Source organism: Hoplias malabaricus, chromosome 3 (assembly GCF_029633855.1).
Source record: "Hoplias malabaricus isolate fHopMal1 chromosome 3, fHopMal1.hap1, whole genome shotgun sequence".
In the NCBI taxonomy this organism is placed as follows: domain Eukaryota; kingdom Metazoa; phylum Chordata; class Actinopteri; order Characiformes; family Erythrinidae; genus Hoplias; species Hoplias malabaricus.
The window spans coordinates 39,005,985-39,026,039 of record NC_089802.1 but is presented as its reverse complement, the minus strand read 5'-3'; the positions used below and the strand labels follow the sequence as shown (position 1 = coordinate 39,026,039).

The window sequence follows — 20,055 nt, the reverse complement described above, 5'->3', positions numbered from 1 at the left end:
AATAAATAAAGCCTTTTCACTTAACTTTTCAAATAAAGAGATCTCACCAGCTCTGTTCCTATCAGTTTCAGTCCCTTTTCAGAACGAGCCGTTTAAGGGCTCTGTCATTTTTATGCAAATAATCTGTTGCTGGCCACGCCTCACCCACCCCATGTTTACGCTGAGCGTTTACCACATGTGAAAATGGCAGAAAACAGAGGTACTGTCCAACCCTCTATGTTCAAACCCTGAGTTGGACCCAGAGCATGAAGAAGAGGCACCACCTGCACACGGAGCCGGTCCAGACTTTCATGGGACGCTGATGTGAATGTTTTTGACAGTTGTACCTGACTCTCCATTAGTTCTCTCTCCTTTTTTGGCTTAAGAATAAACAGCCAGCCATATACAGAAAAAATGCGATGTAAACAAATATTTATTCAAAAAACAATATATAAATAAACATTCATTATCTGTAACCGCTTGTCCAGTTCAGGGTCATGGTGGGTCCAGAGCCTACCTGGAATCATTGGGCGCAAGGCAGGAATACACCCTGGAGGGGGCGCCAGTCCTTCCCGGGGCAACACAGACACACATTCACTCACACAATCGCACCTACGGCCACTTTTGAGTCGCCAATCCACCTACCAACATGTGTTTTTGGACTGTGGGAGGAAACCGACGCAGACACCGGGAGAACACACCACACTCCTCACAGACAATCACCCGGAGGAAACCCATGCAGACACAGGGAGAACACACCACACTCCTCACTGATCGTCACAACGGGAACCCACAACCTCCAGGTCCCTGGAGCCTTGTGAATGCGACACTACCTGCTGCACCACTCTGTCAGCCATGAAGCATACAACAAATAGAAATTAATATATCACAATGACAAAAATATATATATATAATTATATATGATTAATGTATATACATATAATTACTCTATTAAAACATTAAAAGAGGAAAATAAAATAAATGAGATTCAAATAAAAAAATATATAAATAAATCAAAGCTTAGGGACAGTGGAGTGACCCCATTGAGCTGAGCTTTGGTGTTTCCTGATGTGAATTTCAGTTCACTGACTGACTAAAGGCAGATTTACACAATTTAATAAAAACTCTTGGTATCCAGCTTAAGACATAATTAACATTATTTATAGACTTCACTGAAATAATATACACTGGCATGTGATCAGTGTTTCGTAAATGAAAATAAACCAATGTGTTTCCTGCGAGTGAGGGCCAAAACATTTTATATACATCTGGGAACGATGAGTGTTAATGGTTGCCAGTGATGAACAGTGCGGAGTAGAGCTGCCAACGCTCCCTTAAAATACGAAATCGTACTGTATTCGGACACTGAATGCAGGTCTCATTGGTCATCACTTTTATTGAGCCAATCAGCAACTAGAGTTAGTTGTCCATCATTAAGTGCTGCAGTATCATGTGGAGGCACCAAGAGCAAAACGTCAGTGGTGAAACACTGGGGAACGTAGAACTCTGATTTTAGATAGAACTTATGTTAGCACCTTGTTTTGGAGAAATTACATTTCATTTCTCCATCAAAGTTGACTCACTTAGAATCAAAAATATTTATTTATACGTAAAAATCACATTAGGAAACAATAGATTAAGAATAGTTAGTTAACATTATTCTTAGAGTGTTTGACAGGTATAGGAGTCCTGAATAAGCAGACTGGTCTGTGTATTAAACATAGGACATAATAGTGAACAATGGCAGCAAATGTGTTTTAACATAATTATGACATTTTTTCTGAACATAAGTTAAATACAGTAACGCAATGAGGATGACAGTCTTAGATCTCTTCACCCAATATGATTCTTTCACTTCAGACCTTATTGCAATTAATTGACAATTAATACAATGTTTACCAAACACATGGTTAGATTATGGTTTAACGCTGCTGACAAGTACTGATAGGTAAATCCTGACGGCATTTGGCTTAATAAATGTCTGACAACAAAAATGCTGTATCTGATTGACTGCAGTCGACAAGTACACAGACAATTCCACATAAAGCATGTATATTAAAACATTATATCATAAAACAGCAGGCTCTGCACCCAAAATAATGCACTGTATGTTGGATAATATAACTACTTATACTCAGCTAAAAGCTTCCCTGTATAACATTTAATGCACTTGGTGTAGTGGCAAACTTGAATATTAAAAATCTGTTTTTGTTTGGGTTGTGTGTTTATGATAAATGAGCTATGGATTAGTCGACATGAGCTTTTCCACAGGAGTAAACATCTGATCTCATCTGCTCAGACTGGAGACATATTTTAATGAGAAGTGTAAACAGAATCCAGTCAAAGCATATCCAAATACTATCCAGATTTAAAAGAACTCTACATGTTAGGTTCACAATTTTAATTAAAAACAAACATGCTTGTAATCTATTGCCAGACTCTCTATGGAGAATCTGGTTTCTTTTGCCATTTATTGCGGCCAAGAACTGCCAACAGGAAAAAAAAAAAATTGACTGACACGCAAAAGGACTAAACACCATTAAAAGGCGATTCACTTTGGACCAATACCAGAGCCAGCACAAAAAGATACATAAGTGTGTATATGTGGATTTACAGAGAGCCTATCGGAATGCAACTGGCAGAATCCTGGCAGTGAGGCCGGGTTAGTGACAGTCTGCAAGTATCAGACTTGTGGGCAGAGCTTCTGTGGCTGAGATTAACATGCTTGAAACCAGTCTAATGTGTTTATGAAGTCCCCGTGTCAATAAATGGCTAAAAAAATTAATAAAGAATCAAGCTTTCTCTCTCATCTCAAAGCAGAGAAAAGGCAACTGGAGATTTTTAGACGAGACAGAGGACTGCAAAGGTTTAAAAGTATGAACTCAGTTGAGGATATTGCTCCTGCTTCATACATGGGTGATATTGACTTATTCTTGCTGTTTGATTATAGGTGGAAATTATTCCAAATTCGGGACACCGCTGCTGCATGAAAGTAAACACAGATCCAAAGTGCTACAAAACTTAACAACTCAAGTTACAAGTGAGTTTTTGTGATCATTCAAATAATGAATAAAAATTTACGGACAAGTTCATCTTCAGCCGTGTACGAACAACAGTCAAAAACGCAGCGCTTCTGAACATAAACCATAGAGACAGAATTTCAACACAATCATGGACATTCCCTTTAATGCCAAGTGTGAATAGGCCCCATTTCGGTCCATTTTAATGCATTTATATCAATGTTTCCCAACTGATCCAAAATTTCAGCACATTGTACTCAGGTCTCCTCTTTTCTCTATGTTTCAAGAGCAATCTGCTGGTTACAATTCATCCTTTGTTCAGAGCAGACGTGTCTCTCCTGAAGAGGAATTTTACGATTCGGTTTTTCTCCACTGATAGTTTCACGTCTGTGTAAATGGGCTGTTTTTTATTGACACTTAAGATTAGAAAAACCATCCAATATTCACAATATTAATACAGGTTCTTCTTCTGTGTGAATGTGCTGGTGAGTTTGGAAATTAGTCTTTCGAGTAAAACTCTTCCCACACTCCAAGCACTGATACGGTTTCTCTCCTGTGTGAATGCGCTGGTGGGTTTGGAGATGATTCTTTTGATTAAAACTCCTTCCACACTCTGAGCACTGATACGGTTTCTCCCCTGTGTGTATTCGCTGATGTGTTTCTAGAGAGATCTGTTGATTAAAACTCTTCCCACACTCTGAGCACTGATACGGTTTCTCTCCTGTGTGAATGCGCAGATGTTTTTTGACATTTCTGAGGTCGGTAAAACTCTTCCCACACTCGGAGCACTGATAGGGTTTCTCTCCTGTGTGAATGCGCTGGTGGGTTTCCAGAGAAACCTGTTGATTAAAGCTCTTCCCACACTCTGAGCACCGATACGGTTTCTCTCCTGTGTGTATACGCTGGTGTCTTTTGACATTTCCAAGGTCAGCAAAACACCTTCCACACACTGAGCATTGGTACGGTTTCTCTCCTGTGTGAATTCGCTCGTGTGCCTGGAGATGAATCTTTTGACTAAAACTCTTCCCACACTCTAAGCACTGATGCAGTTTCTCTCCTGTGTGAATGCGTTGGTGTATTTTCAGACAAGTCTTTTGACTAAAACCAGTCCCACACTCTAGGCACTGATAGGGTTTCTCTCCTGTGTGAATTCTCTGGTGAATTTTGAGACAAGTCTTTCGATTAAAACCCTTTCCACACTCTAAACACTGAAATGGTTTCTCTCCTGTGTGACTGCGCTGGTGTTTTTGGAGTTGACCCTCTCGATTAAAACTCAGCCCACACACTGAGCACTGATGGAGTTTCTCCCTTTTGTGAATGTGCTGGTGCCTTCTGAGAGAAACGTCAGGAGTAAAGCACGTCCCACGATCTGAGCAGTCATATTTGGTAGCAGTCTTTGATTTGTCTTTACTTTTCGCTGTATGTGTGCCAGATGTGTCAGTGCAAAGACTAGCTGAGGATGTTTCCTGAGAACTGCAGTTTCCACATGGCGTATCCTCACATTTAATCCCTCCTGATTTCAACATTGTGATACATTCCTCTCTGTGATGTTTCTTGATGTACGCCTATTTGTGGAAGCCAAGTAGAACTGTCTTGGACACTAGGAGAAGTCTTGCGAAGAGATGTTTTACTTTCTGGAAAAACAAGTATATCATCATAAAAATCAATGTAAATTTCAACAAAACATAGAAACCAAGGCATTAGATTATGGGTCTGTCCCAAAGCCTAATGAGCTGCCTAAGCAGGCAGTGACTCTGTAGGCAGCTGTTTACATCAGCAGCGATCTCACTGACGACTGTTCTCATAATTGTTCCCACTCACTGCAAGCGTCTGTTGTTTACTTACGTCAGCCTCCAGCATTGCCTCAGCCTGTCAGCGCCATGGAATTTTTCAATTTTTAATTGCGATTTTTATCAGTTTTTGCTCTGGAAAAAAAGTGAAATAGACTGGAGTTCTGTTTTCTCCATGTCATGGTAGGTTGAATGTTTATGTAAATGTCTGAAAGTTTGAGTGTGATGCCTTGTGCTCTAATGGCCCCCTATTCAGTGTGATTTTCTGGCTTGCACCCAGTGCTTCAAGAGAGGATCCAAACCCAATGCAATCATGGATGGATTGAAGAGGATGCCAAAAATGAATGAATTAATTACATTTTTGTAATCCGCATGGTCCTGTCACAGGCTGGGAATATTTCTAACATATGGCTAATTTGTGTCTGTCAGAACTGACGAGCTCTCAGTTTAAAATACAGGGTGTCCCAAAAGCAAGGAGACAGAAAAAAAAATATATATATGAAACACCCATATAAAAATTGTGATCTGATTTTAAACAATATATAAGGGATGAGCAAACTCTGTTAGATCATGGATGCCTATTGCCCCACAGCTACTCCATCCAGCCAAAAGTGTCATGTCCACCGATGAAGGACTAGAGGATGACAAACACAAATGGTGCGGCAACATCTACAAGGAAGGAGTGTCTAACAGGAGTGGATGGTGTGTTGACACAGTAATTAAAAACTCCAGCAGCACTTCTGTGTCTGATCCACTCATACCAGCACAGCACAAACACACCACTCCTCCACCACATCAGTGTCACTGCAGTGGTCCAATTGATCCACCACCCACATCACACCTGCTCTGTGTAGGTGCTGACCCTTGAAGAAAAGGGTGAAAGGGGGTTAAAGTATGCAGAGCAACAACTGTACTACAGTCTGAAATTGTAGAATTACAGAGTGACCTGTATGATCAGTGGAGCTATGAGAACTGGCAGCGAGTGTAGAAAACCGGATGTGATCACGATATGACTGGACTGTGACTATCAGTGTTGAAGAAAACAAAGAGCAAAACCTGTTACGTCATTGTTCCCCTTTTCCCCATAGGCTGTGTGTAGAATTGGATCAGCATTTTTTTTAAATAATGGTGTTCATTTCTTTTCTGTTTTGTTAATTTTGGGGCACCCAGTACAACAGTTGTACAGTCAAATCAAATGTATTTGTATAGCACTTTTTACAATATGATGGTGTCACAAAGCAGTTGAGGATTAAAACAGAATATGACTGCTCACAAGGCAAATTGATTTTCCATAGTGAGCTCATCAGTAAAAAAAAAAGTGTGCCACCAGATCTAAATATTATTGAGCCACTTTGGGGTGTTTTGGAGGAGCGAGTCAGGAAACGTTTTCCTCCACCAGCATCAATAGTGACCTGGCCACTATCCTGCAAGAAGAATGGCTTAAAAGCCCTCTGACCACTGTGCAGGACTTGTATATGTCACTCCCAAGACGAACTGACGCTGTATTGGCCGCAAAAGGAGGCCCTACACCATACTAATAAACTGTTTCAGTTTCATTGTCCAACCCCTGTGTGTGTGTATATATATATATATATGCACAAAACACACAAATATAAACACTATTTTACGTTAACATTATATTTATGTACACTACCCAGCTCTCAGAGGTCTCTCTGTAGGTCAGTCCTAAGAAAAATAAGTGCAATTTGTAATTCTAGATCTGTTGCTCTGCATTCACCCAGAGGACCACCAGAGAGCAGGTACAATTTCAAACGGGGATAACAATTATGTGGTGGTGGTATGTTAGTGTGTGTTGTGCTGGTATGACTGGATCAGACACAGTGTCTCCAAATTCGACTGCATGAATGTAAACACAGAGCTAAAGTGCTACAAAACTAAACAGTTTGAGTTACAAATGAGTTTCTGTGGTAATTCAAACAGTGAGTATAAACTTACAGACCAGTTAAACGTCAGCCATGTGCAAACAGTCGTTGGCTGTGTCTGAAACAGAAGGCAACAGCCACCTCCATGCCTTGCTCTCATGTCACTTCCTTAGAAGGAAGTGTTTTTAATTAAGGTATTTGTCACTGAATCTCATTTGAGCCAGGCTTTAAAAGGCAAAAATATATTTCAGCACGTTACCAGCACAAATGTACACCTACATCTTAACTTTGGAGACACTGGATAATAAAGAAGGCAGTGTTTATACAAGCATTCATTTCGGATATGACACCTCCCTCTGAATAGACAGCATTCCGCTCGTTTCAGACACAGCCGTTTTCTTAATCAAACACTCTTCCACTTAAAAGTCGAGGATCTTCTGAATGTAAACAAACCAGAGAGAACAGGGTTTCCTCACAATCGTAGATACCTTAAATGTTCCCTTTAAGATCGTGGCTGTTCTGATATCCCCAACAGCAATGAAAAGAGTAGCTAGTGTTTCCGAACAATGTGAATTCAGTTCTAAAAGAAATATAAACATCATCATTAAGGGAGAGATATTCAAAAGGGAACAACGTCCCCTTGTCCTTTCACTCCTTGAGACTCCGTGTCCACAGCAACGGCGCTACGTGTTAGCAACTACATTCCCCAGTGTCCTCGAGTTATTTTTACCCACATTTATCACATTTAAACACGATAATATACAAACATAACGGTAAGTACAGTGAAAATACACCACAGGAACCCAATGCTACTAACCTTTCAATCTAAAGAAAAACGGACCGCGGGAACACATAGATTTAGGATTTGTAGCTAGCTCCCGGACTCGCCTTCTCTGCCGATAGGGACTGCGCATGTGCAGAACTTCCCGCCTGCGTACAACGCTGTTGTAGCTTAGTATCGGAGAGACTGCTTTCCACAGGAGCTCCACCTTCAGGACTGAGGAACTTTACACGAACACAAACACCAGTTCGACCTTCTGTCTATTCCTCGCACATTTACACACCTCAGAGTGGCCTTATTTAATGCAGACAAGGTTTGTGTTTATATGCTAAGAATACTTACGGTGGGCCTGAAAGGTAAGGCACATAAAAAAAAGAAAATACATATTTTATAATATGCCCAAAAACGTTCATTAGTGTTTCTAGTGGGAAGTTTTTATTAATAAGCACCGTGTTTTTAAATTTATTATGTGTCAGTGTATGTTTAATGCTCTGTAAGAGATGAGTATAACAGCTGTGTGTAGGGTTTTAGTAAAAGGAGTCAGGGTTTGAGGAGAGAACACTGTTCTCAGGGCTGTGTTTCATTTTGCCAGAGATTTGTGGCTTTGTGAAAGTAATAAACTCTTGGGTTTGTGTTTAGAGTTTGGTCAATTGAGCCAAGTTTCTGGAAATATGTTTAAACTGTAAACCGTTTTCAGTTCCCAAAATGTTACTCTTAAAAGAAATATAAAGTTCCTTAAAATGTTTGGTGAGAATATTGGCAGAACACTATGCTTTTGCATCATCAAAAAGATGTTCACCTGGAAGATTATTTAATGTTCCCAGAATGTCATTTCTGAGTATGATAACATGCTTTAAAACCATTGTAAAGTTAACATTCCTAATATGTTTGTGATAACATCATCAAAACATTATGCTCTTACCATATTTAAAGGTGTAGACTATACTGTAAAAAAATTAATTTCCCAGAATTGTATTATTTCAGAAAGTATGTTCTTCAAAAGCATAATACAAATGTTTTGTGGTAACCATTTATTAACTTGTGTTTGTTAAATCAACAGGATAGTGTCTAAACTAAGGCAGTGAATAATTACCCAGAAATTCTTTACCTTAATACCATACAGGTGATTTATTTATATTCCCAACGGCTGACCCCTCTCACCCTGGACATCACCTCTTCCAGCCACTTCCCTCATGCAGAAGACTCAGGGCCTTCAAAACCAGCACTCATCAACAACAGTGGACACCTTGTATGTATGTATCTTTACATTTTTATAGCAACTTTCTAGATACCCAAGGATGTTTTACAATCCACACTGCTCAGAACGCTCAGAACACTCAACCCACACACACTGTTAAGAAGCGGCAGCCAAACGCGCACAGCTTACTCTTGACCAGGAACGACCATCCACCTGGAGGACTGCATCGGGCACTAGGATTTCACCCAGGGCACACAGACATTCACTCACACATACAGACAGACATTCATTCACATACACACTCATTCACTCACACACCAGGACAGTTATTAGAGAAGCCAATTCACCTACCCTCCATGTATTTGGACTGTGGGAGGAAACCCACGCAGACACGCGGAGAACCCAAGATCCCAGCGCTGGTAGGCGAACGTGCTAACCACTAAGCCACCATGCCGCCTTGCACTTTAAACTGTAATTCCCCAAGTTTGATACTTGTTAGCAGTCTCTGTGCCTGTCTGGCTTGTTTTGTATGTTACGTGTCGTATCATACAACACAAATACCTTGGTGAAATAATGTGATTCTGATTCTGAAACAAAGACATATAATCAACTTAACTGTTGAAACTGGTAACTCCAATCTGAAGAAAACCTCAAAAATTCAAATCTAGGCCAGAGGTGAAGCATCAAGGCTTCACAAGGCAAAGTAACCCAAAGGGTGATTGAAAGCAGCATTTAATTGGAAAAATCTGATGGTCCAATTATCAAAATAGGCAAAATCTTTGGATTATTAAAGAGTGTCTGGTTTGCTCATTGTACAAGTCTGTGACTGGACTCCCGTTACATACAGGGATGTTTCCTCAATAATTTTTTTATACAGAAATATAAGTATTGTTAGGGCTGTAGTGTCTCTGTCACAGCTCCAGGGTCCTAGAGGTTGTGGGTTCGAGTCCCGATTCAGGTGACTGTCTGTGAGGAGTGTGGTGTCTTCTCCCTGTGTCTGTGTGTGTGTTTCCTCCGGGTGACTGTCTGTGAGGAGTGTGGTGTCTTCTCCCTGTGTCTGTGTGTGTGTTTCCTCCGGGTGACTGTCTGTGAGTAGTGTGGTGTGTTGTCCCTGTTTCCGCATGGATTTTCTCCGGGTGACTGTCTGTGAGGAGTGTGGTGTGTTCTCCCTGTGTCTGTGTGGGTTTCCTTCGGGTGCTCCGTTTTTTACACTACGTGCAGTTCCTCCCATATTCTGAGCACTGAGGTTTCTCTCGTTGGTTTCTCATGTGTTGGTGTGGCGGAAGTTAAGTTTTACGATTAAATCTATTCTCACCAACAGTTTCACACCTGTGTGAATGAGCTGGGGGGTTTTATTGACACTTGACGTCAGAGAAGCCAGTCCACATTCATGACATTAGTACCAGTGGCGGATGCCGGTCTTTCAAGCAGGGGAAGCTCAATTTCGGCCTACATCATAAAATGTGTCGGTTTATTTATATGTAAATTCTACCCTCCGTTCCTTTTCAAGAAAATGCTCTGTGACCCTGTCGTACCAACAAGGCGTCTTTTCCAGGCACTTGACTAGTGTCCTCTCCATGGCCAGCAGAGCTAGGCTGTTTAAACGGCCTTGGCCCATGTGAAGTGTGTCCGCCTGTGAGTGATCTGTGACGGTGGAGGGGCTCAGCAGCACCCGCTGGACAGAAACTACGATAGAAGTCAGAAAGAGTGAAGTCAGTCTCCAAACACAAGCAGCTACAAAAAACTCCACCAGAAATAGAAGCTCGATTGGTCGCTAGTCGTTTTTAACAAGACAAAATGCCGCTAAGAGGTTTAAGAAAGTCTCCGGTTCAACTCAGAACAGAATGAAAATTTAATGCTCCCACATATCTTTACACCTAAGGATCGCTGATTTGCTCATTTCACTGTCAATCAAAAAGGGATTCAACCTCAGACAGATCATCCAATCATCATGCAGAAGCTGAGCGTCCGGGCCAGCCGAGGCCAGCCCACTGCCCCATAGACCCCCAGAGACGCTGAGCGTCCGATGGGCGGAAAAAAAGCCCAGCATTTATCCAATGACTCGTCTCGTTTCGCTGCACTTCGCTGCTTTGCTATTGAACTCTGTGGACGCTCAGCATCCTCACTGTTTAAATCACTGTGAGAATGATTGAGAGGGAAGCCGCGTCTTTACCAGTGATAAGAAGCTGATTCTGAACAAAAGTTGAGCGTGTTGTAGTGCATATTTACTCAATGACATGTACACACAACAGTATATATTTGATCACTTATTTTTTGACATTTTAGGGGAAGCTGAGCTTCCCTTGCAGTCTTAGAGCAATCGCCTCTGATTAGTACAGATTCTATCCTGTGTGAATGCGCTGGTGTATTTGAAAGAATCATTTAATTACAGTTCTTCACACACTCTGACCACTGATACGGTTTCTCTCCTGTGTGAATGTGCAAATGACTTTTGACATTTCCGAGGTCAGCAAAACACCTCCCACAGACTGAGCATTGATACGGTTTCTCTCCTGTGTGAATTCGCTTGTGGGATTCCAGAGAAATCTGTTGATTAAAGCTCTTTTCACACACGGAGCACTGATACGGTTTCTCTCCTGTGTGAATGCGCTGGTGTCTTTTGACATTTCCGAGGTCGGTAAAACTCTTCAAACACACTGAGCACTGGTACGGTTTCTCTCCTGTGTGAATTCGCTCATGTGCCTGGAGATTAATCTTTTGACTAAAACCAGTCCCACACTCTAGGCACCGATAGGGTTTCTCTCCTGTGTGAATTCTCTGGTGAACTTTGAGACAAGTCTTTCGATTAAAACCCTTTCCACACTCTAAACACTGAAATGGTTTCTCTCCTGTGTGACTGCGCTGGTGTTTTTGGAGTTGACCCTCTCGATTAAAACTCAGCCCACACACTGAGCACTGATGGAGTTTCTCCCTTTTGTGAATGTGCTGGTGCCTTCTGAGAGAAACGTCAGGAGTAAAGCACGTCCCACGATCTGAGCAGTCATATTTGGTAGCAGTCTTTGATTTGTCTTTACTTTTCGCTGTATGTGTGCCAGATGTGTCAGTGCAAAGACTAGCTGAGGATGTTTCCTGAGAACTGCAGTTTCCACATGGTGTATCCTCACATTTAATCCCTCCTGATTTCAACATTGTGATACATTCCTCTCTGTGATGTTTCTTGATGTACGCCTATTTGTGGAAGCCAAGTAGAACTGTCTTGCGAAGAGATGTTTTACTTTCTGGAAATAAACAAGGATATCATCGTAAAAATCAATGTAAAATTCAACAAAAATTAGTAGTATGTTGCAAATACCAATTTGACATTACTGTGTTTCAAGTAACCAATGCAGCCAAAAGAGGGATCTGAAATATGTATTCTGGTCTGTGATCAAACTAGAAAATTCCTGTGACATTCTCTGACGACTCCTCTTATTAGTGATTACATTCACCCTGAGGACCACCAGAGAGTAGGTACAATTTGTCTGGGGAATGTCAGTTATGCGATGGTGGTGTTAGTGCCTGTTGTGCTGATATGAGTAGATCAGACACCACAGGGCGTCTAGAGATTTTAAAGTGCACCACCAACCCAAAATATCCAGCCGACAGCGTCCTGTGTCACTGATGAAGGACTAGGGGACGACCGACACACACTGTGCAGCGACAGATGAGCTGAGTAGGAATGTCTAACAAAGTGGACAGAGAGTGGACACAGGTTTTAAAAACTCCAGCAGCACTGCTGTGTCTGATCCACTCTACACCAGCACAACACACACTAACACACCACCACCAACATCTCAGTATTCCTGCACCACCAAAATCATACCTGCTCTCCAGGTGTCATAACTGTTCATGATTTTAATCAAAGTATTCTCACCGCTTGCTACTCTCCACTCTGTTTGCATTGAAACCGGTCGAATGTGTTTACAAAGACACTATAAATGGTTTAATAAATAAATAAATAAAAACCAGAAAACTTAATTGTATTGGTCCTGTGTGCTAGGTTTATCTCTCTCTGCTCAGGGTAAAGAAAATGCATCTGGGGTTATTTACACAACGGAAGGAACTTTATTCATATATCCCCAACAGTAATGAAAACAGTAGTATTTCTACATAGTGTAAATTCAGTTGTAAAAGGAATGTCAACGTTATTATTTAGGCTAGAGATATTCATAAGAGAATATAGTCCCCTTGTCCTTTACTCTAACAGATTATTATTGTTTATTATTGTGATGTGCCTCGAGACTCCGCGTCCACAGCAACGGCGCTACCTGTTAGCAACTACATTCCCCAGTGTTCCCAAGTTATATCCACCTCTATTCAGCACATTTTAACAGGATACTATATAAACGAACCGGATTACACAGCATTACGGTAAGTACAGTGACAATACACCACAGAAACCCAATGTTTCTAACCTTAAAAGCAGAAGAAAATGGACCGCATGAATACACAGGTTTATATCTTGTAAGTCTCGGTCTCGCCTTCTCTGCCCGGTTGGGACTGCGCATGCCCAGAACTTCCCGCCTGCGTACAGACTGCTTTCCTCAGGAGCTTCACCTTCAGGACTGAGGAACTTTACACGAACACAAACACCAGTTCGACTACACACATTTTTACACACACACACACAAACATACTTTTACTATAGGTTTTATTTTACTTTCTCAGCAGTTTTATGCATGGCCACCTGAGTACGAGTATTTTTGGCTATCAATAGCATTTAACGTTTTTTTACGTGTTTTCCAAGATTTGAGCTTGGAGCTTTTGGACAGAAGAGCCGTGTGTTTATTCAGACAGAAAATCATTTCACCTTTTTTGCGACCTCAGTTTAAGAACCTCTGCTCTAAGCTACATGATTTTCATCCTAATCTTCTCAGTCTTTTTCTCAGTAGGGGAGATTTTCCTGGATACTCTGAGGATTATTGTTGTAGATTCTATGAGGAATCAAATATAATGTTGACCCTAAAGTGGATTGTTCAAGATTAGGTTCTAGGAACTTGATTCCTAACTTTTCTTTTGTGTGTGTGTGTGTGGTTTCTTATGACTCATGGACTCCACATATGCGGTCCCAGCCAATTCTCCTTCCAACCTGTGTTTTTGGATTGTGGAAGGAAAAATCTATGCAAACATTAAAGTCTGCAGCGACCCATGGTAAGGATTTAAACCAGAACCCCATGACCCTGGAGCCGATTGGCAGCACTGGTAAGAAGCGGTGATTCTGTGAACTCTGTATTTCTTAGTTAAAAAAAAAAACTTGAAACTAAAATAATAGATAAATCAATAAATAAATAAATCTTTATTTTCTCTTAGAAAATATACTGAGGGTGACATTCATTTTCAATGAAGAAGATCACTGACAATGGACAGACTGTAAAAAGAAAATATAAAAATATTTAATCAACTAAAATCAAGTACATAACCAAATTGACTAGATACAGTAAAAGGAAAACAATCAAGGTTTAATAAAATTAAACAATTTCAATTTGATTAGTAAGAGAGACTTTATAATTAAATGGGTAAAAAATGAATAGTATTCTTAAAAAAATAACAAAATCATAATTTTTGGAGTTAAAAATATAATAAGTTAAAAATGAGAATATAATCAGCTTTTAAGAATCAATGTTAAAGCTAGGTCAGAGTTACATTTTAAAACAAAATATAAAATAAAAACATCAAAATGGAAACTAAAATGAATTAGATGAAAAATGAATAATGTAACTTAACTAAAATAATACAGAATAATAAAAACATTTATAGCAAAAACACAGGTAGTGTGGATGTGGTTAGAAAATAAAATGTTTGACACCAGTGAGCTGAGCTTTAGTGGTTTTTAAACTTCCACCTTAAGTGAATGACCACTTCATAGAATTTGACACTTTAAAAAAAAAAAAACATGTCTCCCATTATATTTTGAAGGCCACCTTTTTTTAAAAAAAAACATCCATTTTATTTAGGTATCCTTCTTACATAAATGACCATGTCTAATAAATGGACAACATAAAATACCCTGCCACCTTAAAAAGTCTCCCACTATATTTTCACAGCCAAAAATTTCAAAAATTCTACATAGAAATCATCAGCCATTTTATTAAGGTTTCCACATTAAGTTACTGACCAATTCATTGTAACTGTCACATTAAAATAAATACCACCTATTTCCTTAACTTTTAAATTTTGTTAACGTTTGTGGACAGTCATCAAAGCATTTCATTGTGAGTTGTACTGTGTATAATTATGTATGTGACAAATAAATTTTAATTTGATAATGTACCTTTAAAAATCCTACCACCTTAAAACTTATATTATATTTAAATTACCTCACAATAAATTGCTGCTGGAACTTCAGGTTCCACCTTAAAAATCTGGCCATATTTATTCGGGGGCTTCTTTAAGTCAGTGCCCTATGCGGTTATTCCTATACATTAGGAGTGATATAAATGTCCCCAGTGATGAACCTGGTTGGAGGGATAGACTGAGTCAAATGGTTCGACTAAATTGTTAAATGTGTATTTGTATATTTCGTCACCATAGTCCATGTCACATAGTAAAACTGCCTCAATGATTCTTTTTCTTGACCCTGAACTGGATAAGCAGTTACCGACAATGGATGAATTAATTAATGAATTATTTAATTTTTAATCAGTTTCCTTCATCAATCTTTAATCAATTTTTAAATTCTTTTGTCATTTTATTTTTTAACCTACAGACCCTCTTTTGTTTTTAAAATGCTCTTTAAATTTTATTTTAGACTTTATTCCAGAGTTTTCGCACAGACCAATCCCCTACAGTCCATTTTTGTACAAGAGAGTGTTTGGAATCTGCACTCCAGGGTTTCTTGCTTGAAAGCATCTTCCAACAACCAGATTCCATTATGATATTCAACAACACAAACAACAAGAATGGTTAGTGTACCCAGATGTTGTTCATGATCCGCCCCAAATAACAAGGATGCATAAGAATGCCAATAGGAACAACCTGAAAGGATGTCCTTCCATAGAACACAACTCAAACAGCTTGTATTTGTGCTCATGGTCTTACGTCCTTGACCATCTGAGGTCCACTTGACTGCTGTCCTAGTAAAACTAAGCCAACTAAATCTAAAGCTCAGATAAAGGGCCACGTCAAAACAGCCCTGCCCCAATAATCAGCCAAAAACAGCTGCAATTTTTCAAAAATGTATCCTTACATCAAAAAAAAACCTCATCAGAACGTGCAGAGCACTTTACCTTCAGTAAAACACATGCCGACTCTTCAGCACACAGCTTCCCCTCTGCTGCTTCAGCTTTGACCCCAGTTCACACTCCAAAAGCCCCACTGTCTACAACTGCCTGGAAGTTCATATGAGCAGCCCTCTAATTAACTAGTAGTGGTTGAGAGAGAGAGGTTCTTGTTACCATAGTAACTAGCTTCAGGTAAGTGAAAATATGGTGCATAATCTGCATTTTGTTCCAAAGGGTCCCTAAGCAGTGTCCATCTGTTCCCTACAAATCCCATGATATCATCCAAGGGACCTTCAGTTATTCATATCCCTTCATTCGGAGTGCCTTGCAATTTCACACACTGTTTACCCTATCTGTTTAGGCATAGTATGTATGTAGCTTCATGATGAAACGTCTTGCCAGCACCTGCTAATGCCTGGCCTCACATTGTGTCACTTACTTGCATCCTGCCAGCCAGCTGTTTGCCCCTGTATCCACTGGCCTAGGACCCGAGGGAATGAAAATGGATGGCACCAAGGGACTGGCCGCCCCTGCACTCTGCCTTAACACAGAGTCAGAGGGGGGCAGTCCAGAGACATTTAATTATGATACATGTATATCTCCCTTGACGAGCAGGGTGTAGGTTTTCATTTGGGATAAAACAGAGGCTGTAGACCAGTGAGGAAAATATATATCAGGATATTCCAGCAAATATATTTGTGATTTAATTTAAAGGGTCAGTTTGTATTTTTTTAGCATATTGTCATTAACTGCCAAAAACGTTCACTGTAAAAACATGGAAACAGTAGAGCTGACCTCAGATGCATGTTAGCGTAATGGAAGTTATGATACATTGACACCTAGTGGCCTGGAGGTGTCAGAGCAAAATGTTCTGGAACAGCAGATTAGCTCAAATGAGTAAAATTAATAGAAACAATCTTGTTTGCTCAGCGTCACTGCTGCACTGAGAATACTCCACCAACCAAAAACATCCAACCGACGGCGTCCTGTGTCACTGATGAAGGACTAGAGGACGACCGACACACACTGTGCAGCGACAGAGGAGCTACTGTCTCTGACTTTACGTCTACAAGGTGGACCAACGAGGGAGGAGTGTCTCACAGAGTGGACAGAGAGTGTCACTGCCGCGCTGAGAATGATCCACCACCACATCACACCTGCTCTGTGGGGGTCCTGAGCGCTGAAGAAAGGGGTGAAAGTAGGGTAATAAAGTATGCAGCGCAACATATGTACTATAACTAGAACTACAAAGTGCTGCGGTATGGCCAGTCGCACTGAAAAAATGGACAATGAATGTAGATACAATGTAAGTGTTCGTTTTCCAGTGATCGTTTACAGTAGCATGTGATTTATATGTACTTAAATAAATTATTTAAAACATGTATTTGATGCACTGATGCTGCAGGTAGTGTCACTGTCACACAGCTCCAGGTTCCTGGGATTGTGGATATCAGCCCCAGCTCTGGTCACTGTCTGTGAGGAGTTTGGTGCGATCTTCCCATGTCTGTGTGGGTTTTAGCCAGGTGTTCGTTCATTCGTTGTCTGAGGTGGGTCTGGAGTCTACCCAGAATCACTGGGCACAAGGCAAGAAACAGTCCATCACAGGACATGACCTGCTCACTGAATCACTCATACAGTAACACCATGCTGCCCTAGGGTTCAGCCATTTTACTTTGAAATGTGTAACTTCTTTAGAAGCCTCGTCCTGCTCATCTGTAATAAGCACAGTAAAAACTATACTTATGGCCTGGAGGTTGTGGGTTTGAGCCCCGCTGTGGTGGACTGACTGTGAGGACTTTGGTGCGTTCTCCTTGTGTTGGAGCAACATTCACCCTGTTGCTCAAACATTTGGGACAGGGTTAGAGTAGAGTAGTTGTTAAAGGCCAATCTCTACTGCTCTCTGCTGGACGATGCTGTGTCTCATAGCGCTGTTTTTATTTATTTATTTATTTTAACTCATTGTTTTTCAGTTTGTTCTCTTTTTTTTTCTTAGTCGGTTTTCCTCAATATTTTATAAAGTAGCAAGGTGGCACTGCAATTATTTTTTAATAGAAACTTACTTTTTGAAAGCTTCATTTAATGACAAAAGCACAATGAAAATATTTCAAATGTGTCAGAACATCAGTGGTGTTTTGTAAATATAATCACATTCGAATTTAATATCTCCAACAGACACTAACAAAGTTGAGACAGAGGCAAAACAAAAGAGAAAAGATTACAGAATATTCAAGTTCCAACATTTTAAATGGTTCTACTATAAACAGGAGAATATAAAAGGTATAAATGAGGCTTCCATCAAAGGATTAAGAAACAATGCAGGACACCACTGGTGAATAAGCCTGGCCTTCCAGCCCTCAGATGGCACCATAAGAAAACTACCATGCTGTTGTGATAAATACAGCCACGTGGACCATCAAGACTGTTACCAGCAATAGATGCACAAGCCAATATGTCATGGTGGGGGGTGGGATGCACACCCGCCATTTATGATTTATGTCATCAAGGTTAATATCATTAAGGAAGTTACCATTAATGTGGAAGCAAATATTGGGATTTAAGGTTTATGCTTCCATCAAGATGTCTTATCCTGGGAAGTCCATACATGGTTATTTCAGTAAGACAATGACAGGTCTCATTCGGCATGTGCTGCAAAAACATGGCTTTTGTAGGCAAAGACAGACAAATAGAAGGACACACAGATAAAGATAGATATATATTTAGAAAGATAGACAAATAAGGAGTTGGTGTGTTCTCCCTGTGTCCGCGTGGGTTTCCTCCCACAGTCCAAAAACACACATTGGTAGGTGGATTGGCGACTCAAAATTGTCCGTAGGTGTGAGTGAATGTGTGTGTGTGTCTGTGTTGCCCTGTGAAGGGCTGGCGCCCCCTCCAGGGTGTATTCCCGCCTTGACCAATGATTCCAGGTAGGCTCTGGACCCACCGCGACCCTGAACTGGATAAGCGGTTACAGAAAATGAATGAATGAAGATAGACAAATAGAGACAAACAGACATATGCAGACAAACAGAATGGACAAACTGAAAGACGTACAGATATGGCGCTTTTCCACTGCATGCTACTCTACTCTGTTCTACTTGCTTGGTCCATGGTTGGTTTTCCACTCCCACAGCTCCCCCCTGAAATGTATCTGGTGTCGTCTCTAACCCCGTCTCTAATGGGAACAGTGGTCTTTGGAAACCACAACAACGGCGGCGGTAACGTTAAGCGGTGTTTACTCATGGTGTATTGGCGTGTTGTTGTTGTTGTTTGGGACTGAACACAGCTCCGTCATCAGTTCAGACAGATCAGTAGAGTTTGTTCCTTCTTTGTTGCAGCATCCAGCTCTCGCTGGATTCTTTCGTCGGCCACCGATCCAAGGAGCGTTTGAACCTCTTCAAAAGACCACGGCGTAATTTTACGAGCTGCTGTCGTGAGTCGGATAAAAACAAACTTGATCTCAGCTGCACCTGGAGATTTTACAGATGGAGAGTTGGTGCTGGACGTCTGCGTTGTGTAGAGTGACGACTCTCTCTGGACAATCAGTGCTCTGCAAGGTTTACACGCCACGGTTTAGTCCCTACTCGACTCGCTCTGAACCACGAGAGAACAGCCACTAAACAAGAACCCGCTTCCAGAACTAGGACCTGATTTAAAAGTAAAAGAGCAGAGTAGGGACAAGGAGAAAAGTATAGATAGATAGATAGATAGATAGATAGATAGATAGATAGATAGATAGATATTATACATATAGAAGGACAGAGAGATTGTAGATAGAGGGAGAGATATTAGATAGATAGATAGATAGATAGATAGATAGATAGATAGATAGATATAGAAGGACAGAAAAATTGTAGATAGATTTGCAGGATTTTTAAAGTCTTTATATTTTAAGTAGACTGTAAAATTATAGTAAAGTGGGTGAGGAAACACAGCCCGCGCCTCGCAGTGACTCGCTCTGTGGGTTTTGTTTAAACGGCGGCCTGTTCACATTTTTTGCATTTCGTCAAAACGCCTCCTGGCAACGAGTTACCGTGGAGACGGTGCACGTCACAGGGCAACGGTTGCCATGGTTTTCGGCATGACGTAAACCGACCCTTGCCCTTGCGACGCTCTCGGGTAGACCCCGCGTTGCGGTTGCTCTGGAGATAGGCGGGAGGAGGCGTGGCGATCATATGATGGGCGTG

At 40.7% G+C, this 20,055-nt stretch overlaps 1 protein-coding gene and 1 long non-coding RNA gene across 4 annotated transcripts; one reads left to right on the top strand and one right to left on the bottom strand.

Moving 5' to 3' along the window:
- Positions 1-401: 401 nt before the first annotated feature.
- LOC136692052 (zinc finger protein 300-like) lies at positions 402-7,686 on the bottom strand. 2 transcript variants are annotated; one of them, XM_066665116.1, is made up of 3 exons: positions 7,490-7,686; positions 4,526-4,633; positions 402-4,494 (listed from the first exon to the last, which is right to left on the bottom strand). In XM_066665116.1, the coding sequence occupies exons 1-3, from the start codon at positions 7,584-7,586 to the stop codon at positions 3,443-3,445; spliced, it is 1,257 nt and encodes a 418-aa protein (XP_066521213.1). In that variant the 5' UTR covers positions 7,587-7,686; the 3' UTR covers positions 402-3,442. The 2 variants fall into 2 exon arrangements, with proteins under 2 accessions (XP_066521213.1, XP_066521214.1); XM_066665117.1 differs by lacking the exon at positions 7,490-7,686 and adding an exon at positions 7,161-7,274 and having other exon boundaries at positions 402-4,633.
- Positions 7,630-17,172, top strand: LOC136692058 (uncharacterized). Of its 2 annotated transcripts, none has more exons than XR_010801918.1 (4): positions 7,630-7,809; positions 8,577-8,706; positions 13,724-13,853; positions 16,802-17,172. It is a non-coding gene; the product is annotated as an uncharacterized lncRNA (long non-coding RNA). The 2 variants fall into 2 exon arrangements; XR_010801919.1 differs by having other exon boundaries at positions 7,633-7,766.
- The last annotated feature ends 2,883 nt before the right edge of the window (positions 17,173-20,055 follow it).